This window comes from Eucyclogobius newberryi, unplaced genomic scaffold, assembly GCF_026437365.1.
Source record: "Eucyclogobius newberryi isolate DKJ021-1_F unplaced genomic scaffold, fEucNew1.0.hap1 SCAF_10, whole genome shotgun sequence".
Lineage (NCBI taxonomy): Eukaryota > Metazoa > Chordata > Actinopteri > Gobiiformes > Gobiidae > Eucyclogobius > Eucyclogobius newberryi.
Window position 1 is genome coordinate 36,246,689 of NW_027315724.1, and position 25,146 is coordinate 36,271,834.

Below are 25,146 nucleotides of genomic sequence, written 5' to 3' on the forward strand. Positions count from 1 at the left end.
CAGTACACACACACACACACACACACACAGGAGCCTCCTCTGCTCCTCTCACACACAGTGTTCATCTGAGGACAGTCGCCGCGGCTGGTCTTTATCTGAAGAGGACGATACTCTGAGCTCAGACTCTGTCCTGTCTGTGACACTCTAAGATCAATCTAAGATCACTCTAAGTTCACTTTAAGATCACTTATTCCAGTCACAAAAGTCTAAAGTGATTTCAGGGTCAGGGTCAGTTGTTAGGGTTAAGGTTAAGGTTAAGGTTATGGTCAGGGTTAGGGTCAGGGTCAAGGTTAGGGTTAGGGTTAAGGTTATGGTTATGGTCAGGGTCAAGGTTAGGGTTAGGGTTAAGGTTAGGGTCAGGGTTAGGGTTAAGATTAGGGTTAGGGTCAGGGTTAAGGTTAGGGTCAGGGTTAATGTTAGGGTCAGGGTTAATATTAAGGTTAGGGTCAGGGTTAGGGTTAAGTTTAGGGTTAAGGTTAAGGTCAGGGTTAGGGTCAGGGTTAAAGTTAAGGTTAGGGTCAGGGTTAAGGTTAAGGTTAAGGTCAGGGTTAAGGTTAGGGTTAAGGTTAGGGTTAGGGTTAAGGTTAGGGTTAGGGTTAAGGTTAGGGTTAAGGTTAGGGTTAAGGTTAAGGTTAAGGTTAGGGTTGGGGCTAGGGTTAAGGTTAAGGTTAGTGTTAGGATTAGGGTTAAGGTTAGGGTTAGTGTTAGGGTTAGTGTTAGTGTTAGTGTTAGTGTTAGTGTTAGGGTTAAGGTTAGGGTTAAGGTTAGGGTTAAGGTTAGGGTTAGGGTTAAGGTTAGGGTTAAGGTAGGGTTAGTGTTAGGGTTAGGGTTAGGGTTAATGTTAGGGTTAAGGTTAGGGTTAAGGTTAGGGTTAGGGTCTAGGGTTAGGGTTAGTGTTAGTGTTAGTGTTAGTTTTAGGGTTGGGTTAGTGTTAGTGTTAGTGTTAAAGTTAGAGTTAGGGTTAAGGTTAGGGTTAGGGTTTAGGGTTAGGGTTAGTGTTAGTGTTAGTTTTAGGGTTGGGTTTGGGTTAGGGTTAGGGTTAGGGTTAGGGTTAGGGTTAGGGTTAGGGTTAGGGTTAGGGTTAGGGTTAGGGTTAGTGTTAGTTTTAGGGTTGGGTTTGGGTTAGTGTTAGGGTTAGTGTCAGTGTTAGTGTTAGGGTTAGGGTTAGGGTTAGGGTTAGGGTTGGGTTGGGTTTGGGTTAGTGTTAGGGTTAGGGTTGGTGTTAGGGTTAGTGTTAGGGTTAGTGTTAGGGTTAGGGTTAGTGTTAGTGTTAGGGTTAGGGTTAGTGTTAGGGTTAGGGTTAGTGTTAGGGTTAGGGTTAGTGTTAGGGTTAGGGTTAGTGTTAGGGTTAGTGTTAGGGTTAGGGTTAGTGTTAGGGTTAGTGTTAGTGTTAGGGTTAGTGTTAGGGTTAGTGTTAGGGTTAGGGTTAGAGTAGGGTTAGGGTTAGGGTTAGGGTTGGGGTTGGGGTTGGGGTTGGGGTTAGGGTTAGGGTTAGGGTAGGGTTAGGGTTGCTGAAAGGTCAGATGCACTTGTTTTACAGAAGTGTGTCTAGGGTTAGGGTTATTTTTATTGATTGTTTTATGTGTGTTTAGTTTATTCTGTGTTGAACAAGTGAAAAAGAACTTTTCTCATTGAGTTTTCCTGTAGAAAGAAATTAAATTAATGAAGCCCTCATTAACCTCCTCCTCTCCTCCTCTTCTTCTCCTCCTCTGCTCCTCTCGTGCTCATCTGCTCCTTCTTTTCTTCTCTCCTCCTCCTCCTCTGCTCCTCCTCTCCTCTGCTCCTCCTCATCTTCTTCTCTCCTCTGCTCCTCTCCTCTGCTCCTCCTCCTCTTCTCCTTCTCCTCTGCTCCTCCTCTCCTCCTCTGCACATCCTCTCCTCCTCCTCTGCCCCCCTCAGACTCTGAAGACGGGCCTGACCATGGTGGGGAAGGTGGTGAACCAGTTGGCGGGCACGATACCCGCCGCCACGCCCGACGAGGAGGGCGCCGCCCACAGCGCCGCCCGCCGCAGCCCCCACAGCCCCGGGGTGGTCACGGTCATCGACACCCAGAGCGTCGGCGAGGGACAGGTCAGTGCAACAAACAAACAAACAAACAAACAAACAAAAAAAGAAGCCACAATAATAATAAATCAATAAAAACACATTAAAAACACCAAAAAAATCAAGCAAGACCAGAGAGAGCATAAGGAAAGGAATAAAATGAAAAAATAATTCATCTTTTTGTTTTCATCTTCTCTGCTCCTTTGCTCCACCTCTTCTCTGCTCCTCCTCTTCTCTGCTCCTCCTCTTCTCTGCTCCTCTGCTCCTCATCTTCTCTGCTCCCCTCTTCTCTGCTCCCCTCTTCTCTGCTCCTCCTCTTCTCTGCTCCTCTGCTCCTCATCTTCTCTTCGCCTCTGCTCCTCATCTTCTCTGCTCCTCCTCTTCTCTGCTCCTCTGCTCCTCATCTTCTCTGCTCCTCCTCTTCACTGCTGCTTTGCTCCTCATCTTCTCTGCTCCTCTGCTCCTCCTCTTTTCTGCTCCTCTGCTCCTCCTCTTCTCTGCTCCTCATCTTCTCTGCTCCTCCTCTTCTCTGCTCCTCACCTTCTCTGCTCCTCTGCTCCTCCTCTTCTCTGCTCCTCATCTTCTCTGCTCCTCCTCTTCTCTGCTCCTCCTCTTCTCTGCTCCTCTGCTCCTCCTCTTCTCTGCTCCTCATCTTCTCTGCTCCTCCTCTTCTCTGCTCCTCCTCTTCTCTGCTCCTCTGCTCCTCCTCTTCTCTGCTCCTCATCTTCTCTGCTTCTCTGCTCCTCCTCTTCTCTGCTCCTCTGCTCCTCATCTTCTCTGCTCCTCCTCTTCACTGCTCCTTTGCTCCTCATCTTCTCTGCTCCTCTGCTCCTCCTCTTCTCTGCTCCTCATCTTCTCTGCTCCTCCTCTTCTCTGCTCCTCACCTTCTCTGCTCCTCTGCTCCTCCTCTTCTCTGCTCCTCATCTTCTCTGCTCCTCCTCTTCTCTGCTCCTCTGCTCCTCCTCTTCTCTGCTCCTCCTCTTCTCTGCTCCTCTGCTCCTCCTCTTCTCTGCTCCTCATCTTCTCTGCTTCTCTGCTCCTCATCTTCTCTGCTCCTCCTCTTCTCTGCTCCTCACCTTCTCTGCTCCTCTGCTCCTCCTCTTCTCTGCTCCTCTGCTCCTCCTCTTCTCTGCTCCTCATCTTCTCTGCTCCTCATCTTCTCTGCTCCTCATCTTCTCTGCTCCTCCTCTTCTCTGCTCCTCTGAGACTCACAAAAACACCCAGTTTCAAATTTCCCAGATTTCTAATGTTAAGGTTTTGGAACTTCTTGTTTTATTACTTTAAAAAAAAAGCTTGTGTCCCTCATTGGTCCTGGAGTGTTGAAAAGAAGATTCAGTTGCAGTCATCTGGGCAATAAGAAGACTTTCCAACCAAAAGACGGAGAATAAACTGTCAAAACTTAAAAAAAAAACGTTTAAAAATAATAATAATAATATATGTATTGAAAAGCACACATTACGTTCTATCTGCCAGGCGTTCCCCCGTCATTATTTCTGTTAGCGATCCATCTACTGGCAGCAGAGGGAATTGCAAAGGGAACATAAACAGAAGCTAGCTTGCCGCGACGTGCTAATGCAGGAGCGCGGTCGTTGTGGAGGTGATTTGAGTCAGAACGAGGTAAAAACAGAAACAAGATTCACCAAAGAAGAAAGTCCAGGTGTGTTTGCAGGTGATTGTCAACCTAAAAGGTGAGTGTGATTAGCTGGATAGCGGTCAGCTAACGCTAGCTTGTCAAAGTGGTTCGAGAGAGTTTTAACAGCTCGGCCCGTTTAGAGTCAGAAGCTGTTTCTGGTCAGATTGCCTTGAAACAACACACCAGTTAACATCTTTAGCCTGAGGAACATCTCCGTGACCTTTGAACCGACCCGTTTGCCCCGCGACGCGCTCCCGGGACCTTTCTGAAAGCTTCCCCTCCTCTTCATCCCCCTCGCCGCCGCCGCCACAGCAGAACCGTGACCAATCGCCGGCTGTCAGGGTTTTAATGAGACGTGTTGGAGAACATTGTACAGTCGGGAACCCCACACGATCCCTCGCTTTCTTCTACTATAAGAGCAGGACGCGCCTTCACTCACGCCGGGCCTGCTCTGTGTCATGAGGAGGAGGAGGAGGTGGAAGAGGAGGAGGTGCAAGAGGAGGAGGAGGAGGTGGAGGAGGAGCCCCACACGATCCCTCGCTTTCTTCTACTGTAAGAGCAGGGCGCGCCTTCACTCACGCCGGGCCTGCTCTGTGTCATGAGGAGGAGGAGGAGGTGGAAGAGGAGGAGGTGCAGGAGGAGGAGGAGGAGGTGGAGGAGGAGCCCCACACGATCCCTCGCTTTCTTCTACTGTAAGAGCAGGACGCGCCTTCACTCACGCCGGGCCTGCTCTGTGTCATGAGGAGGAGGAGGAGGTGGAAGAGGAGGAGGTGCAGGAGGAGGAGGAAGAGGAGGAGGTGCAGGAGGAGCAAAATATCAACATGTATGTTTTATGATCATAGAGGAGCTAAAGTTGTAATAAAACAGTTTGGCACATATTTGAATAACTTTTACTTTTTGATACAAAAAGGTCAAAAGCACAAAATGCTTCTGTTCTAGATGTGAAACTTGACATAGTTGTTGTCATGACAACAGTGAACAGCATAAACACAATGAAGTCTGTCTTTAGGACCTTTACAAATGGACAATATTCAGACGAGAGTAAAAAAGGAAGTATTTAGTTTGTGCTTCTGTGGTGTGAGTTCTGAAGCCCTGACAGTGGGACATCTGCACATGTGCAGAAACTAGAAGGACTAAGCTTTCCCATGATGCATCACACTCACATGTGGAACTTAACATCCTCTTTTAAGAAGCAATGACATTTGTGTCTGTCCAGTGTGCACAGGTCTGTCCAGCATGCACAGGTCTGACCAGTGTGCACAGGTCTGACCAGTGTGCACAGGTCTGACCAGTGTGCACAGGTCTGACCAGTGTGCACATGTCTGACCAGTGTGCACAGGTCTGTCCAGTGTGCACAGGTCTGACCAGTGTGCACAGGTCTGTCCAGTGTGCACAGGTCTGACCAGTGTGCACAGGTCTGACCAGTGTGCACAGGTCTGACCAGTGTGCGCAGGTCAAAGAGGCAGTAACAGGTTTAAGTTTCCAGTGGAACAAACATCAAAATAAGAACAAGACCAGCACCAGACTTGAAATGAGACAAAAAAAGCCGCTTCTCTTGAAATCAGAACAACACGTTCTTGTTCCATCGACATCTTATTTTAATCAAGTCAAAACGCTCAAACCAAGACAAATACTTCTTAATCAGTCACTTCTGAACTTATTGTCTTATTTCTCTCTCTGGCCTCCGCGAGAGCCAACGACACGTCTGCAGAGCCCCCCCCCCATGTGCAGAGCCCCCCCATGTGCAGAGCCCCCCCATGTGCACAGCGCCCCCTCATGTGCAGAGCCCCCCCTCATGTGCACACCTCCCATGTGCAGAGCCCCCCCTCATGTGCACAGCCCCTCTCATGTGCACAGCGCCCCCTCATGTGCACAGCCCCCCTCATGTGCACACCTCCCATGTGCAGAGCCCCCCCTCATGTGCACAGCCCCCCTCATGTGCACACCTCCCATGTGCAGAGCCCCCCCTCATGTGCACAGCCCCTCTCATGTGCACAGCGCCCCCTCATGTGCACAGCCCCCCTCATGTGCACACCTCCCATGTGCAGAGCCCCCCCATGTGCACACCTCCCATGTGCAGAGCCCCCCCTCATGTGCACAGCCCCTCTCATGTGCACAGCCCCCCCATGTCTACACCCCCCCATGTGCACAGCCCTCCTCCCCGGTGCCAGCCCGGGCGGCGGGAAAGTCCCTGGTCTGGTTTTCGTGTGTCGTCAGTGTCAGAAAACGATTGTGACGTTTGTGTTTGTGGCGCGTCCAGGTCGTGGTCAGTGAAGAGTCGGACGGAGGAGGAGTCGTGGCTCACTTCCCCGCACACGACAAACCCATATCCTGCATGCAATTCAACCCCAGCGGTGAGACGCACAACACACACACACACACACACACACACACACAACGTGCAACACACACACACACACACACAGACACACACAGACAGACACACACACACACACACACAGACACACACACACACACGCACACACAGAGACACACACACAGACACACACACACGCACACACAGAGACACACACACACACACACAACATGCAACACACACACACACAGACACACAGACACACACACACACACACAGACACACACACACACACACAGACACACACAGACACAGACACACACACACACACACAGACACACACACACACACACACACAGACACAGACACACACACAGACACACACAGACACAGACACACACACACACACACAGACACACACACACACACACAGACACACACACACACACACAGACACAGACACACACACAGACACACACAGACACAGACACACACACACGCACACACAGAGACACACACACACACACACACACACATACAGACACACACACACACACATACAGACACACACACACACACATACAGACACACACACACACACACACATACAGACACACACACACACACACACACATACAGACACACACACACGCACACACAGAGACACACACACACACACACACACACATACAGACACACACACACACACACACACACACATTAGAACATGTGACAGAAAAAGAACGATTTAAATTGACAAAAGACAAAATGAATGATGATTTATTCAAGTTGTTGAGTCAAAACGCTCTGCAAGTATTTATGTTTTTAATAGTCAAAGGTTGTTAAATGTCATACAAAGGTGTAAGTTGCAAATGTTCAATGTATTTTTAATTGAACGGCGCTTTTTGATGACATCACAGAGGGATTCTATCTACTTCCTTGTTTGTCAAATTTTCTTCACAAACTGCAACTTACGGATGTAAAACTGTGATCATTATTTACCCCAGACACAGTACTTTTATTTGACTGTAGTACTTTTATACTTTGACTGTAGTACTGTAGTACTTTTATACTTTGACTGTAGTACTTTTATACTTTGACTGTAGTACTTTTATACTTTTACTGTAGTACTTTTATACTTTGACTGTAGTACTTTTATACTTTGACTGTATTACTTTTATACTTTGACTGTAGTACTTTTATACTTATACTGTAGTACTTTTATACTTTGACTGTAGTACTTTTATACTTTGACTGTAGTACTTTTATACTTATACTGTAGTACTTTTATACTTTGACTGTAGTACTTTTATACTTTGACTGTAGTACTTTTATACTTTGACTGTAGTACTTTTATACTTATACTGTAGTACTTTTATACTTTGACTGTAGTACTTTTATACTTTGACTGTAGTACTTTTATACTTATACTGTAGTACTTTTATACTTTGACTGTAGTACTTTTATACTTTGACTGTAGTACTTTTATACTTATACTGTAGTACTTTTATACTTTGACTGTAGTACTTTTATACTTTGACTGTAGTACTTTTATACTTTGACTGTAGTACTGTAGTACTTTTATACTTTGACTGTAGTACTTTTATACTTTGACTGTAGTACTTTTATACTTTGACTGTAGTACTGTAGTACTTTTATACTTTGACTGTAGTACTTTGTTCACAGATGTAGTTTCTTCTCTCAAACACAGTGAAGTCTGGAGAGAGGCTAAAGACATCATTATAAACTCTACCACTTTCATTCCCCTGACGCCAGAGAACACGCTATGGACCCCAGACCCCGGACCAAGGCCCCAGACCCGGACCCCAGACCCGGACCCAGACCCCGGACCAAGGCCCCCAGACCCCAGACCCCGGCCCCAGACCCAGACCCGGACCCGGGCCCCTAGACCCCGGACCCCAGACCCGGACCCCAGACCCGGACCCAGACCCCGGACCAAGGCCCCCAGACCCCAGCCCCAGACCCCGGCCCCAGACCCAGACCCCAGACCCCAGACCCAGACCCCAGACCCCAGACCCGGACCCGGGCCCCCGGACCCCAGACCCGGACCCCAGACCCGGACCCCAGACCCCGGCCCCATACCCGGACCCCAGACCCCGGGCCCCAGACCCAGACCCCAGACACGGACCCGGGCCCCCAGACCCGGACCCCAGACCCCAGACCCGGACCCCAGACTCGGACCCCAGACCCCGGCCCCAGACCCCGGACCCCAGACCCCGGACCCCAGACTCGGACCCCAGACCCCGGCCCCAGACCCCGGACCCCAGACCCCGGACCCCAGACCCCGGACCCCAGACCCCGGTCCCCAGACCTTCGACCCGGGACCTAAAGTCTCCCAAAGCAAAACAATGATCTCATGTGAGCCGGGAATACGGATGATCAACACTAAACATGTTAAAGAAAAATCTGATTAATCGAAGCCAAAGTCCTGTTCCATCAAACGATGTGGAGTCCATTTGTTACGGCGTCATGGCAATCGAGAAGCCACGCCCACATTTGCTTTGGAGACGCATCAATGCAAAGAAATGTCACATTATTCTCAGTGTTTTCAGCTTGTTCCAGACCAGACCGAACCACACAAAGACTTTTAAAAGTGGCCAAACTGTCAGTCACTTTATTTGTGCCGTTTTATGTGTTTGAAAGAGATGTTTATGCTAAAAACTCCTCCAGACTCTTTTATAAAGAAAAGCACTGTTGCCCCGGAGCAGGTTTTTCACACATTTTGTAGTTTATTCACACATGTTTATTCAGATTTTTTAAATACAAACCAAACATTAAAGCCGCAAGCGGCATCCAACGGCCCTCGCGAGCCGCCGGCCTTCCGACTCTGCGCTTTCGACTTGATAAAGATGGCGCCCTTATTGTGTTGAATTAAAAAAGAACTTGACAGACGGCGACACATTGGACATGGCCAATCCAGTGCAAATGAACACAAGTGTCAGTCAAATTTGCTGCGCTGCCGCACAGAGACCGTAGCACTTGGAATATAAATATGGATAACTTTTGATCCCGCGCTTGTGTAAATGATATTTCCCAAAGTAAAGCTTGATCGGGCTATTGCCCACGGAGGAGTTTGTTAAAGTGTGAAGCGTAAATGTGGACATTTCAAAGATTTGGCGTTTTCCCATTTGTGACAGTATATTTGCAGCTCCACGGCACAGAGACCGTACCACTTAAAATCAAAATATGGATAACTTTTGATGCCCCGTTTGTGTAGATGATTTCCCCAAATATGAGCTTGATCGGGCAATCGCCCTAGGAGGAGTTCGTTAAAGTGTGAAGCGTAAAAATGTGGTGATTTGAGCGATTCTGCGATTTTCCCATAAGGATAACATGGGATGTTTCTGTCATCGCTACGGTTACGCCGTACAAAATATGACTTTGGCTCTCATACTTTTATGATCAGGATGGCAAATTAGAATTTTGTTCAAAATATCATGTCATTTGGAAAAACTCTATTGTTTCTAGGCCACTCTGAAGGCCAAATAGTCAGAATTCTGGGAAACGTTTGCGGCTCCGTCGCACAGAAACCGTAAAAGTTATCCTTAAAATTTGGATAACTTTAGATACCCCACTTGTCTAGAGGACGTACAACGATTTTGAGGTTGGTGGGCAAAACGCACTAGGAGGAGTTCGTTAAAGTGTGAAGCGTAAAAATGTGGTCATTTTAGAGATTTCGCAGTTTTTCCATTTCTGATATATATTTGCGGGTCCGCCACACAGCGACCGTAGCACATAGAATCAAAATATGGATAAGTTTTGATGCCCCGCTTGTGTAGATGATATTCTCCAAATATGAACTTGATCGGACAATCGCCCTAGGAGGAGTTCGTTAAAGTGTGAAGCGTAAAAATGTGGTGATTTGAGCGATTCTACGATTTTCCCATAAGGATAACATGGGATGTTTCTGTCATCGCTACGGTTACGCCGTACAAAATATGACTTTGGCTCTCATACTTTTATGATCAGGATGGCAAATTAGAATTTTGTTCAAAATATCATGTCATTTGGAAAAACTCTATTGTTTATAGGCCACTCTGAAGGCCAAATAGTCAGAATTCTGGGAAACGTTTGCGGCTCCGTCGCACAGAGACCGTAAAAGTAATCCTTAAAATTTGGATAACTTTAGATACACCACTTGTCCAGAGAACGTACGCCGATTTTGAAGTCGGTGGGCAAAACGCCCTAGGAGGAGTTCGTCAAAGTTTGACGTGAACAAAATGGCTAACACAGCGTGTTTTCATTTTAAAAGGAAGATGGCGGCCATAGGGTAAGTCTGGGGGCGTGGCCACAATAATATTTGTTTTTTGTCCTCACGAGAGGAATGCGTGTCCCGAATTGCGTAGCTTTACGCCAAAGTTGACCTCGGGGTGTCTCCCATAGGCGCAATGTATTTTGACTTTTGTCGGTGGCGCTGTCGCGCCATTTTTTGAGAAAAAAAAAATGTCTCAGAAAAAATAAAATTTTTCGCCGATTCTGAATTTTGGGCAAAATTTGGTGAGTTTTTGAGCATGTTCAGGGGGTCAAATTAGAGATCAAAGCGCTGAAGAAGAACAAGAAAAATTAAAGCCGCAAGCGGCATCCAACGGCCCTCGCGGGCCGCCGGCCTTCCGACTCTGCGCTTTCGACTTGATAAAGATGGCGCCCTTATTGTGTTGAATTAAAAAAGAACTTGACAGACGGCGACACATTGGACATGGCCAATCCAGTGCAAATGAACACAAGTGTCAGTCAAATGTGCTGCTCCGCCGCACAGAGACCGTAGCACTTGGAATAAAAATATGGATAACTTTTGATGCCGCGTTAGTGTAGATGATATTCTTCAAATATGAACTTGATCGGGCAATCGCCCTAGGAGGAGTTCATTAAAGTGTGAAGCGTAAAAATGTGGTGATTTGAGCGATTGTACGATTTTCCCATAAGGATAACATGGGATGTTTCTGTCATCGCTACGGTTACGCCGTACAAAATATGACTTTGGCTCTCATACTTTTATGATCAGGATGGCAAATTTGAATTTTGTTCAAAATATCATGTCTTTTGGAAAAACTATTGTTTATAGGCCACTCTGAAGGCCAAATAGTCAGAATTCTGGGAAACGTTTGCGGCTCCGTCGCACAGAGACCGTAAAAGCTATCCTTAAAATTTGGATAACTTTAGATGCACCACTTGTCTAGGGGACGTACACCGATTTTGAGGTCGGTGGGCAAAACGCACTAGGAGGACTTCGTTAAAGTGTGAAACAGAAAAATGTGGATATTCGAGAGATTTAGCGGTTTTCCCATAGGGATAACATGGGAGGTTTATGTCATCGCTACGACTACGCCGTAAAAATTAAGGCATTTGTCTGATTGGCTTTTTTGATCGGGACGCCAAAATAGAATTTTGGGTAAAGTTTAGAACATTTTGGTAAAACTAATTTTTGACCTTCAATGTTAATTTAAAGGTCACTCTGTAGGGGGCGCTATCACGCCCATTTCAATTTTGTCATCATAAACTGGTCCAAACTAGAAAGTTGAACAACTGATTCAAATTTGGTCCTAATCGGACTTGTTTTGATCAAATGGGAACAATTTTTAGATCTGCAATATCCCAAAATAAGTTGTCCAACTTTGCGGCTGCGCCGCACACAGACCGTAAAAGGTATATCAAAAAATTGGATAACTTTAGATGCCCCACTTGTCCAGAAGACGTCCGCCGATTTTGAAGTTGGTGGGCAAAACGCCCTAGGAGGAGTTCGTCAAAGTTTGACGTGAACAAAATGGCTAACACAGCGTGTTTTCATTTTCAAAGGAAGATGGCGGCCATAGGGTAAGTCTGGGGGCGTGGCCATAATAATATTTGTTTTTTGTCCTCACAAGAGGAATGCGTGTTCCGAATTTCGTAGATTTACGACAAAGTTGACCTCGGGGCGTCTCCCATAGGCGCAATGTATTTTGACTTTTGTCGGTGGCGCTGTCGCGCCATTTTTTTTGGAAAAAAAAAATGGCCCAGAAAAAACTAAATTTTTCGCCGATTCTGAATTTTGGGCAAAGTTTGGTGAGTTTTTGAGCATGTTCAGGGGGTCAAATTAGAGTTCAAAGCGCAGAAGAAGAACAATAAAAAAAAAAAAAAATATTTTTAGCAAAAACAATATAGCCGTTTCCACTATAACAACAAATTATACATCGTTTGAAAGCTCTAAGCCTTCCCGATGCCGCCATGGGGTGGAATCATCATTACGAGCGCTTACGCGCTCGTCACTCCCTATTCCGTCGGGATGCCCCGCCCACTCCCCATAGACTTCCATTGATTTGAGCAGATACAAGCATGGCCCATGCCTGCGGCATGGATTCTCGCGTACGGGACGATGCCAGGAGGGTTTTTGGAGGAATGCAGCGCTTCGTGCTGCTGTTGTCAACAATTAGTGAATGGGCTACGCCCATTCACTAATTGTTGACTATTTCTGTCATAGCAAGAGTAAGTATGCATGATCCATGCCTTCGGCATGGGCTAGTTCACTGTACTTGCCAGGGGCGACGGGGTACCAAACATGCGGGCTGCGCCCGCATGTTTGGTCAGACAGTTGCAACGCTGCCTTTGGCAGCGTTGCGGGAGCAATAGGCCCTCCGCCCTGCTGGGGCTCGGGCCTAAAAATGAACAAATAGAACGAGCACAGATACAGTCAATCTAAAGGAAACAAGAGATAAAATGTCACTTTTGTCACATTTCATCCCACGTATCCGTCCCATTTGTCCACGTTTATGTTCAGAGGGAAGGTTAAAGCTGCTTTTATCCGCCCGGGAGGTGTGGTGAGAGAAGGGAGGACATTCAGCAAAGTTTCAGAGCCAGGAATCGAACTCACGACACTGTGATTGGCTCTGAACGCCCCGAAAACTCAAAAAGTGACCGTCCCGCCTCAAACTTGACCCTCTGAACATCGAAACGATCCCATTTCCAAGCCCCGTGTTTTCTAGATATCGTCACCGCGTCATCGCTTCTGGACACTCGTTTTTTGCTTTTCTCCCGCGTCTCGAGACGAAGCCTTGTAAAAACGCGTGAACGTGTCTGCGCCGGCGCTTCGCAGGGGAAAGGGTATCGGCCGCCATCTTGGGACTGTAGGAGTAGTATGGGTGAGTTTTAACCGCCGGAGGAGTTCTTACGCTTTTATTCCCTTTTATTCCCACGTGCGGGACATTTTTAGTCTTTTACAGTGACAGTAGAAGATGACAGAAGGTAACGTCGAGGCTGCTGCCGTTTAGATGAGTCATTACCGTATTTTCCGCACTATAAGCTGCACTTAAAAGCCACAGTGCGCCTTATGGATTCATTCTGGTTGTGCTTTACTGACCTCGATTTTGTGTCGTTTTGTTTGTCTTAATGCGCCTTATATATGACAAATGATCGAAAATAGACCATTAATTGACAGCGCGCCTTATAGTCCGGTGTGCCTTATAGTGCGAAAAATACGGTAAATATCCATGAATCTGCTCTCGAGTCTTGTGTTGTCAAAGAAAAACTGCTCGTACCTTAAAAGACGCGCACGTTACGACAGGCACGAGCCGTCAGTCCATTATGAAGACTGTTAGTAATTATCGTATTTTCCGCACTATAAGGCGCACTTAAAAGCCTTTAGATTTCTCAAAAAACGACATCACGCCGGATTATATAAGGATTTTGTTTGGGTTAATTCACCTTATATATGACAAATGATCGAAAATAGACCATTCATTGACAGGCGCGCCTTATAGTGCCAAAAATACGGTAAATATCCATGAATCTGCTCTCGAGTCTTGTGTTGTCAAAGAAAAACTGCTCGTACCTTAAAAGACCCGCACGTGACGACAGGCACGATCTGTCTTCTCTCAAACGCGCTCGTCAGTCCATCACGAAGACGCTGTTTCGTACGTGACTCATCGTGAAGCGGACGTGAGTTCTGAAAAGACGAGTTGTTTTCTTTTGGCTCGGGAGAAAAAAGCATGAATTCAAATCAAAACGACACAGGAAACGAGTTCATTTGGTGTTTCTGAGGAATCAACGTGATCAAGATGTCCAAGATGTCCTCTACCAAGATGACCTCTACCAAGATGTCCTCTACCCAAGATGTCCTCTAGCAAGATGTCCTTTACCACGTGTCCTCTACCAAGATGTCCTCTACCCACGATGTCCTTTACCAAGATGTCCTCTACCAAGATGTCCTCTACCCACGATGTCCTTTACCAAGATGTCCTCTACCAAGATGTCCTCTACCCACGATGTCCTTTACCAAGATGTCCTCTACCAAGATGTCCTCTACCCACGATGTCCTTTACCACGTGTCCTCTACCAAGATGTCCTCTACCCACGATGTCCTTTACCAAGATGTCCTCTACCAAGATGTCCTCTACCCACGATGTCCTTTACCAAGATGTCCTCTACCAAGATGTCCTCTACCCACGATGTCCTTTACCAAGATGTCCTCTACCAAGATGTCCTCTACCCACGATGTCCTTTACCACGTGTCCTCTACCAAGATGTCCTCTACCCACGATGTCCTTTACCAAGATGTCCTCTACCAAGATGTCCTCTACCCACGATGTCCTTTACCAAGATGTCCTCTACCAAGATGTCCTCTACCCACGATGTCCTTTACCAAGATGTCCTCTACCAAGATGTCCTCTACCCACGATGTCCTTTACCAAGATTTCCTCTACCAAGATGTCCTCTACCCAAGATGTCCTCTACCAAGATGTCCTCTACCCAAGATGTCCTTTACCAAGATGTCCTCTACCAAGATGTCCTCTACCCGGGTCAGATCTCCTCTTCTGCTCCCTCTCTCTCTCACCTCTTCTTCCCTCGCTCGCTCTGCTCCAGCTTTTCTTTTCCCTCTGTCGTTTCTCTTGAGCCGAGCGTGCGTGGAGTTAATAAAGAAGCCGATGAGAGATGCGTTTCACCCTTTGACCCCCGGAGGCCCCCCTGGAGCCCCCCCCCCCCCATCGCATTACCCACGTTTACGACTAAATCCCGCTCCCGGACGAGGAGGCGGGACGGGCCATTCGTCTGCGCCCGGGACCGTTCCAACGCTCCGTCTTCGGTTACGGGGGGAAAAATGAGCGCGCCGTTTTTCCGTGAGCGCTCGCGATACGACATGTCGGCTGACGGACGTGTCTGTGATGAGGATGAGGTCGTGTTTAACAGAGCGAGATTGACTTTACGTCGTGTCGGGGGTTTAGTGTCTTGGGTTTGCACGTTTTCCCTGTGTTTTTGTGCCTTTTGACCCGGTTCTGGCGGCGTTTCCGGGTCAAAAACGCACTGTTGGATGCTGTTTGCGAGATCGTCTTCTTCGCCGAGCCTCAAAAACACCGTTTCAATTGTTCAAGTTTTGGAAGAGGATCTGGAGGCGGAGCTGTTTTTACGTCCGTGAATCGTCAGCAGACTGGCGCGTGGTATCGGAACGCAGGGTACTCCGATACCGAGCTGCCGATACCCGATATCAACCGATACTGGGTTATTTTCCTCAAAACGACTTCGACGTGTTGTGTAAAATAAACTTCTGATCTTTAACGTGTCAATACCGTGTTTTACGGAGTCGCACCAGCCAAAAAATACATAATAGAGAAGAAAAAAACATATATAAGTCTCACTGGAGTATAAGTATAAGTCACATTTTTGGGGTAAATGTATTTGATAAAATCCAAGACCAAGAACAGACATTTCATCTGTAAATATGAAAAAAAATAATAACAGAGAGAACATGGTGAACAGGTGTAAGTATGCTAACGCTAACACCTTCAGCTACATGATGTATGCTAACACCTTCAGCTACATGATGTATGCTAACGCTAACACCTTCAGATACATGACGTATGCTAACGCTAACACCTTCAGCTACATGATGTATGTTAACGCTAACACCTTCAGCTACATGATGTATGCTAACACCTTCAGCTACATGATGTATGCTAACGCTAACACCTTCAGATACATGACGTATGCTAACGCTAACACCTTCAGCTACATGATGTATGCTAACGCTAACACCTTCAGCTACATGACGTATGCTAACGCTAACACCTTCAGCTACATGACGTATGCTAACGCTAACACCTTCAGTTACATGACGTATGCGAACGCTAACACCTTCAGCTACATGACGTATGCTATCGCTAACACCTTCAGCTACATGATGTATGCTAACGCTAACACCTTCTGATACATGACGTATGCTAACGCTAACACCTTCAGCTACATGATGTATGTTAACGCTAACACCTTCAGCTACATGATGTATGCTAACACCTTCAGCTACATGATGTATGCTAACGCTAACACCTTCAGATACATGACGTATGCTAACGCTAACACCTTCAGCTACATGATGTATGCTAACGCTAACACCTTCAGCTACATGACGTATGCTAACGCTAACACCTTCAGCTACATGACGTATGCTATCGCTAACACCTTCAGCTACATGATGTATGCTAACGCTAACACCTTCAGCTACATGATGTATGCTAACGCTAACTCCTTCAGATACATGACGTATGCTAACGCTAACACCTTCAGCTACATGATGTATGCTAACGCTAACACCTTCAGCTACATGACGTATGCTAACGCTAACACCTTCAGCTACATGACGTGTGCTAATGCTAACACCTTCAGTTACATGACGTATGCGAACGCTAACACCTTCAGCTACATGACGTATGCTATCGCTAACACCTTCAGCTACATGATGTATGCTAACGCTAACACCTTCAGCTACATGATGTATGCTAACGCTAACTCCTTCAGCTACATAACGTATGCTAACACCTTCAGTTACATGACGTATGCTAACGCTAACACCTTCAGCTACATGACGTATGCTAACGCTAACACCTTCAGCTACATGAGGCACAGACAGAACTGTGGTAAGTGTCTGGTATGTTAATGTAACATATGAACAGTTATTCAGAGAACTATAGCATAAAGAACATGCTAACATGCTAACAAGTTTAGCAAAGCATCAGTTTTACCCCAAATCACTAAATCCACTGAATTCTTCTTCCTCTGTGTCACTTCTAAACAACTCCACAAACTCCAGAGGAAGAGGAAGTGCAGATTCTTCTTCTGCGTCGCTTAGAGCCTAGAGCGCCCTCTTGTGGTTGTCAGTGTGAAAATAACCAACAATATCACATATAAGTCGCTCTGGAGTATAAGTCGCACCCCGGACAAAACCATGAAAAAAAGTGTGACTTATTGTCCGGAAAATACGGTAGTTTATGTTTAGTTAAAGTATTTTTTTACGTCAATTTGAGTTCTTAAACGTGAGACGCCAAAACAAAGGTGTTTAAAGGACAATAACAGTACAAATAATGCAGAATATGTGTCCTTTAAATCATTTTTCAACTGGGACTATAACATTTTACCATGTCCAGTTTAATAAAATGTGTAGTTTATAGCTTTTCCACCCAAAATATGTTAAATTAAATACGATTTTGTTTTAGTAAATTCTCGATAACTTCCCAAAACGTCCGTGTCCGTCTTTTCCCCGTGAAATTGACCGTCCCGGTGTGGATCGTCCAGCGCTTCTGTCATCGTTACGCAGTGATTCAAGCGCCCGGCCCTATCCGCGCTGACCGGTCCGACCCGCGCCGACCGCTTCTTTACGGCCCACAAACGAATCCCTCTGCCCAAACGCTGTAACCGGGCCAACCGTCACAGACTCTCTCCGTAATGAGATTTGGCCCCGGCGTTCGGAGCTCGTTCGGCGCTCGTTGCTTCGTGGCGCGTTTGGCTCATTTGTTGTGGTGTTTTTCTTCGCTAAGCGGCTTCGCTCCGGAGTCACTTACACGTTCCGGAGCCACTTACACGTTTGACTGACGGCGTCGTCCGTTTGGCACAGACTGAACCTCTTTCTGCAGATGAAGTGCTCAAGCGCCGTCGCTTTTTATTGGTTTGCATTTGTTTAGAAGCAAAAAACGAGCAAATACGTGACGGATTCTGGAGAGATGGTCGTTTCCGGTCGTGCTAAATGTGATCGGGAAAAGCTTTCGGAGTTTGACCAGTGCATGGCGGGTCATGGGCTCATTACTCACGGGGGAATGCAGAGAAACACCAGGAGGTAAGGGACTGTTGTTCTGGGACCGTCACGTGTTCTTCTGTAATTTTAGAACTATGAACTTGGGCCTCAGAACTCCTGTTATGGACACGATACATGGATACTATTGGAATGTACTTTTGGAATGTACTTTTGGAATGTACTTCTGGATTGTACTTTTGGAATGTACTTCTGGAATGTACTTCTGGAATGTACTTCTGGATTGTACTTCTGGATTGTACTTTTGGAATGTACTTCTGGAATGTACTTCTGGAATGTACTTCTGGAATGTACTTCTGGAATGTACTTCTGGATTGTACTTTTGGAATGTACTTCTGGAATGTACTTCTGGAATGTACTTCTGGAATGTACTTCTGGAATGTACTTCTGGAATGTACTTCTGGAATGTACTTCTGGACTCTGGACTGAGATAGGGACAGACATCAGGCAAATGGAAAACATTTCGGACTCAATTTTGAAATGGAAACATTTTAATGGTCAAATAGTATTATTTAAATTAATGATTTTTGTCCAGCTCTGGTCCAGTTTCTTGTTTTTATTTGTGTTTAAAAAGATAAGATTAGGCTTTATTTGTCCAACACAATGGGGACATTTCCCTTATTTTAACCAGAGCGTTCCATTGGGTTTAAAAACGTCTTTTCCAACAATAACGAGGAGGAAAGAGCACGTTTAAACTCATATTTACTTAAAGTCAGTGTTTGGTGTGTTTTCTGTGCACAGACAGTTTTACACGGATCAAACCTCGTTCTGCAGCATCACATCTCCTGCCAAACGGGGCGGGGCCGAATACGGGGCGGGGCCGAATGTGGACCAAACGGGGCGGGGCCGAATACGGGGCGGGGCCGAATGTGGCACAAAGCACAGGTTCTGCCGCTGCGACACGACGCTTATGTAAATCATCTCCACCGACGCGACTCGAGTCCCGACCGAGGCGGAGCCATGACGACCGGGTCAAGTCGCCCTTTCATTTCATGTTTTTCCTATAAAACACATTAGTGCCACCGCAGCATCAGCCGTCGCCGCGGCAATGAAATGTCCCCAACACCAGCTTTTCGCCCCATCAAAGGCAGAAGCAGATGACTCCCCCTCTCCCGCTCTCCCTCTCGCTCTCCCTCTCCCGTCGCCCCACCGCACGCCACTGTCCCGTAAAAACCATGGCCTCCCTTTTAGGATCGGGCCCAGTTTTAATGAAAAGCCTGGGCCTGTGCAGCGGCCGTGCAGCGCAATAACCTCAGTGATATGTGAAGGAAACCAGAGCGAGGGAAACAAAACACGGCCCAAAAAACCCAGAGCGCGGGGGGAAATTCCCACCCGCCGCCGCCGCACTGGGCACGCACCGCTCTGGGCACGCACCGCTCTGGGCACGCACCGCTTTGGGCACGCACCGCTCTGGGCACGCACCGCTCTGGGCACGCACCGCTTTGGGCACGCACCGCTCTGGGCACGCACCGCTCTGGGCACGCACCGCTCTGGGCACGCACCGCTTTGGGCACGCACCGCTTTGGGCACGCACCGCTTTGGGCACGCACCGCTCTGGGCACGCACCGCTCTGGGCACGCACCGCTTTGGGCACGCACCGCTCTGGGCACGCACCGCTCTGGGCACGCACCGCTCTGGGCACGCACCGCTTTGGGCACGCACCGCTCTGGGCACGCACCGCTCTGGGCACGCACCGCTCTGGGCACGCACCGCTTTGGGCACGCACCGCTCTGGGCACGCACCGCTCTGGGCACGCACCGCTCTGGGCACGCACCGCTCTGGGCACGCACCGCTTTGGGCACGCACCGCTCTGGGCACGCACCGCTCTGGGCACGCACCGCTCTGGGCACGCACCGCTTTGGGCACGCACCGCTCTGGGCACGCACCGCTCTGGGCACGCACCGCTCTGGGCACGCCGCGCTCTTGGCACGCTGCGCTTTGGGCACGCACCGCTCTGGGCACGCACCGCTCTGGGCACGCACCGCTCTGGGCACGCACCGCTCTGGGCACGCACCGCTCTGGGCACGCACCGCTCTGGGCACGCCGCGCCGCGCTCTTGGCACGCTGCGCTTTGGGCACGCACCGCTCTGGGCACGCACCGCTCTGGGCACGCACCGCTCTGGGCACGCACCGCTCTGGGCACGCACCGCTCTGGGCACGCCGCGCCGCGCTCTTGGCACGCTGCGCTTTGGGCACGAACCGCTCTGGGCACGCACCGCTCTGGGCACGCACCGCTCTGGGCACGCCGCGCCGCGCTCTTGGCACGCTGCGCTTTGGGCACGCACCGGACAGCGCCGAGATAGCCATTAGCGCGCGCTCCGTGTGATTTACGGCTGCCGACCCCTCCTTCTGTTTGGACCGGAGGGGACGGGCCGCTTCTGAGGCCCAGGGCCACGCTTGAATCACGGCGCACAGACACGACCGGACGCGAGGGTTTAGGGTTTGGAGGGTTTGGACGCTCCGGGCGTAAAGTCGATGACCGCGCGGTGAGTCACGGTGAAATGGTTCATCACGAAGAGGAAAGTGTTCTGCGGGAATGAGCTTGTCGTGAGGGCGTGGCACGTCGTGAGGGCGTGGCACGTCGTGAGGGCGTGGCACGTCGTGAGGGCGTGGCACGTCGTGAGGGCGTGGCACGTCGTGAGGGCGTGGCACGGATTACATGACATGGTCGAAAGTAAATTGTTTTTACAGAGAGTAGAGATGTAAAATGACATTTGAGAAGCTGCACAACTTAAGTCGTTTATTTGATTATAATTTCTGAAAGTGACGTATGAGTTTTATCCCTGTTGTACTTATAAAGTATTACATCCATCGAGCAGGAATTTGTGGAGAAAATGTTGAAAACTGTCGTCAAAGTTTATGCAGAATTTACTCAAAGTCCTGGTTTAGTCCTGGTTCAGTCTGAGTTTGTACATTTGTGTGAAAAGTATTAAACGTCAGGTTTATCTTAACGTTCTCGGCTCATTTATTTTGCACTGAGACTAAATCAAATCAAGATCGATCAGTTTCACGACATAAATAAATGCCGCCCTCGCCGCTCTCGCCGCTCTCGCCGCCCTCGCCGCCCTCGCCCGCTCTCGCCGCTCACGCCCGCTCTCGCCGCCCTCGCCGCTCTCGCCGCCCTCGCCGCCCTCGCCCGCTCTCGCCGCTCACGCCCGCTCTCGCCGCCCTCGCCGCTCTCGCCGCCCTCGCCGCTCTCGCCCGCTCTCGCCGCCCTCGCCGCTCTCGCCGCTCTCGCCGCCCTCGCCGCTCTCGCCGCCCTCGCCGCTCACGCCCGCTCTCGCTGCTCTCGCCGCCCTCGCCCGCTCTCGCCGCTCACGCCGCCCTCGCCCGCTCTCGCCGCTCACGCCCGCTCACGCCCGCTCTCGCCGCCGCTCTCGCCGCCGCTCTCGCTGCGGCGCTTCTACATCTGGAGCGCGTCCAGCTTTTAAGAGCGGTTAGACCTTGTAAGAAGTGGCTTTTGTTCCGTCCAGTGGAAACGCCGCCGCCCCTCAGCCCCTCCCACCCCCCCTCAGCCCCTCCCACCCCCCCTCAGCCCCGCCCCCCCTCGCGGTCACGCTCATTTGTACGTCTCTGCGGGATGTGTGTAGGTGGCGCCGCGGTGAAGAGGTGAGCTGTAAATCTGCTCCTCCAGCGTTTGTTTGCTCTAGCCGCAGACTCGGAGGAAGTGGACTCGACGACGAGGGGCTAAATCGGGGGCGGGGCCGAGCGGGCGGGGCGGGGCCTGGGAGCACAAGTCGGAGTGAGAGGAGAACGTGCAGATGGTCAGTAACATCGCCAAAATCTGATTTTAATATTTCCCCCCGATAAACGAGACTGGACACAATCGTGAGGAACAAAACCCTCCCAGAAGAAGAAGAGCGAGGGTCTCCCACAGTTTGAAGAGTCCAGAACCTTTACTCAAGTCAAACTGTTTATGAAAGACTAAGAAGAAACTAAATTAGTCTAAACCTGAACTAAAACATTCAGACTCAAACTAAACTAAACGTTCCTTGTCAAACTCAGTCGTGGAGCCTCAGTGAAGATCTCACCCACATAACATATTATTTACACTTAAGGCGACTTTATTTCTTCCTGGTGTTTTGCTTGATTTTACGCTTTTGGAGACTAAAGTGGTTTAGTCCTGGTTTAGTCTCTAATAAACTGGTCAGTGGTCGAGCTTCGTCTCCGAAAGCGAAACACAACTATGTCTTTTGTTTGTTGCGTCTGAACCTTCCACAGCTGGACTCTGGTTCAGTCCTGGTTTAGTCCTGGTTTAGACCTCGTTTAGTCCTGGTTTTATCCTGGTTTAGACCTGGTTTAGTCCTGGTTTAGTCCTGGTTTAGTCCTGGTTTTATCCTGGTTTAGTCCTGGTTTAGTCCTGGTTTAGTCCTGGTTTTATCCTGGTTTAGTCCTGGTTTAGTCCTGGTTTTATCCTGGTTTAGTCCTGGTTTAGTCCTGGTTTTATCCTGGTTTAGTCCTGGTTTAGTCCTGGTTTAGTCCTGGTTTTATCCTGGTTTAGTCCTGGTTTTATCCTGGTTTAGTCCTGGTTTTATCCTGGTTTAGTCCTGGTTTAGTCCTGGGTTAGACCTGGTTTAGTCCTGGTTTAGTCCTGGTTTAGTCCTGGTTTTATCCTGGTTTAGTCCTGGTTTAGTCCTGGTTTAGTCCTGGTTTTATCCTGGTTTAGTCCTGGTTTAGTCCTGGTTTAGACCTGGTTTAGTCCTGGTTTTATCCTGGTTTTATCCTGGTTTAGTCCTGGTTTTATCCTGGTTTAGTCCTGGTTTTATCCTGGTTTTATCCTGGTTTAGTCCTGGTTTAGACCTGGTTTAGACCTGGTTTAGTCCTGGTTTAGTCCTGGTTTTATCCTGGTTTAGTCCTGGTTTAGTCCTGGTTTAGACCTGGTTTAGTCCTGGTTTAGTCCTGGGTTAGACCTGGTTTAGTCCTGGTTTAGTCCTGGTTTAGTCCTGGTTTAGTCCTGGTTTAGTCCTGGTTTTATCCTGGTTTAGTCCTGGTTTAGTCCTGGTTTAGTCCTGGTTTTATCCTGGTTTAGTCCTGGTTTAGTCCTGGTTTAGACCTGGTTTAGTCCTGGTTTAGTCCTGGTTTTATCCTGGTTTAGTCCTGGTTTAGTCCTGGGTTAGACCTGGTTTAGTCCTGGTTTAGTCCTGGTTTAGTCCTGGTTTAGTCCTGGTTTAGTCCTGGTTTTATCCTGGTTTAGTCCTGGTTTAGTCCTGGTTTAGTCCTGGTTTTATCCTGGTTTAGTCCTGGTTTAGACCTGGTTTAGTCCTGGTTTAGTCCTGGTTTTATCCTGGTTTAGTCCTGGTTTAGTCCTGGTTTAGACCTGGTTTAGTCCTGGTTTTATCCTGGTTTAGTCCTGGTTTAGTCCTGGTTTAGTCCTGGTTTTAGTTTTAGCAGTTGGACTCCATCACGATCTGAACTCGACTAATTCCCCGGCTTTAACTCGCTCGCTCTTTAGTCGTCGTCCGTTCACGTCAAAACCGTCCGCTCACTTTTTCCGTTTTATTCCCAATTATCCTGGTTTGACCTTTGGCTCGCGGCTGTAACTTTCACCATTGGATTAGTCGGATCCTGTGGCCGTGTCTGAAGACGTGAAGCGGCGAAAGAGCTTAACTCCAGAGCGACGGCGTCTGCGGCGTTCAACAGGATCCAGACTTTAAGAACAGGCACATTTGTTCCGGGCGAGTTTCAGGGGCTTTGACTTTGTGTGAAATCGTCCCAGAGCTCGTGAGAACCTCTTGTCTTTGCATTGTGTCTTTGCGTCGTGTCTCCGCGTCGTGTCTTCACCGTCGTGTCTTCTCGTTGTGTCTCCGCGGAGCTCTGAGACATCGACGTTGTTGACAGGAAGTTGGATTTAAAGTGGTAAATTGTTGCTTTTGTTGGAAACGACGGGGTCCCACGCACGGGGTCCCACGGGGTCCGCGGAACATAATTCTCACATGTCATGTTACTTAAGATAATATAAGCCTTTATTAGTCCACACAATGGGGACACTTCGGTGGTTTAGCCCTGGTTTTGTCCTGGTTTAGTCCTGGTTTTGTCCTGGTTTAGACCTGGTTTAGTCCTGGTTTAGACCTGGTTTAGCTCTGGTTTAGTCCTGGTTTAGTCCTGATTTAATCCTGGTTTAGTCCTGGTTTAGATCTGGTTTAGACCTGGTTTAGTCCTGGTTTAGTCCTGGTTTAGCCCTGGTTTAGACCTGATTTAGTCCTGGTTTAGTCCTGGTTTAGTCCTGGTTTAGACCTGGTTTAGTCCTGGTTTAGCCCTGGTTTAGACCTGATTTAATCCTGGTTTAGTCCTGGTTTAGATCTGGTTTAGACCTGGTTTAGCCCTGGTTTAGACCTGATTTAGTCCTGGTTTAGTCCTGGTTTAGATCTGGTTTAGTCCTGGTTTAGCCCTTGTTTAGTCCTGGTTTAGCCCTGGTTTAGACCTGGTTTAGACCTGATTTAATCCTGGTTTAGTCCTGGTTTAGATCTGGTTTAGACCTGGTTTAGTCCTGGTTTAGACCTGGTTTAGACCTGATTTAATCCTGGTTTAGTCCTGGTTTAGATCTGGTTTAGACCTGGTTTAGTCCTGGTTTAGACCTGGTTTAGTCCTGGTTTAGACCTGGTTTAGACCTGATTTAATCCTGGTTTAGTCCTGGTTTAGTCCTGGTTTAGACCTGGTTTAGTCCTGGTTTAGACCTGGTTTAGTCCTGGTTTAGCCCTGGTTTAGACCTGATTTAGTCCTGGTTTAGTCCTGGTTTAGATCTGGTTTAGACCTGGTTTAGACCTGGTTTAGTCACTAATATTCCTTAGATTATACTTTTAAACTGCAGATTGTTTGTAAAAAGACTGCGTTATGAAAATATTGTCTTCCGGTTCAAAAATGCAGAAGCTCCGCCCCTTCATAGTTGCGTAAAGGGTAAAGACCCGCCCCCTACAGGTTGGACGACTCATTGAACTAAAATCCAGTCAAGATAAATATATTCAGAATTTTGCTGTGATGTCACTTCCTGTCTCTGCTGTGATGTCACTTCCTGTCATTTTCTACAGATTTTTCAGCGTTTTCTCCACAAATTCCTGCTCGATCGGTTTAAAACTATCATTTATATGT

The 25,146-nt window shown here is 48.2% G+C and overlaps 1 protein-coding gene across 1 annotated transcript in view; it reads left to right on the forward strand.

The window, feature by feature from the left end:
* bcas3 (BCAS3 microtubule associated cell migration factor) overlaps positions 1-25,146 on the forward strand; it is a 244,269-nt gene that overhangs the window by 76,657 nt on the left and 142,466 nt on the right. Inside the window, exons 12-13 of the mRNA XM_072457138.1 lie at positions 1,900-2,070; positions 5,937-6,030. Coding sequence (XP_072313239.1) covers positions 1,900-2,070; positions 5,937-6,030 — 265 coding nt within the window. The remainder of the gene's footprint in view (positions 1-1,899; positions 2,071-5,936; positions 6,031-25,146) is intronic.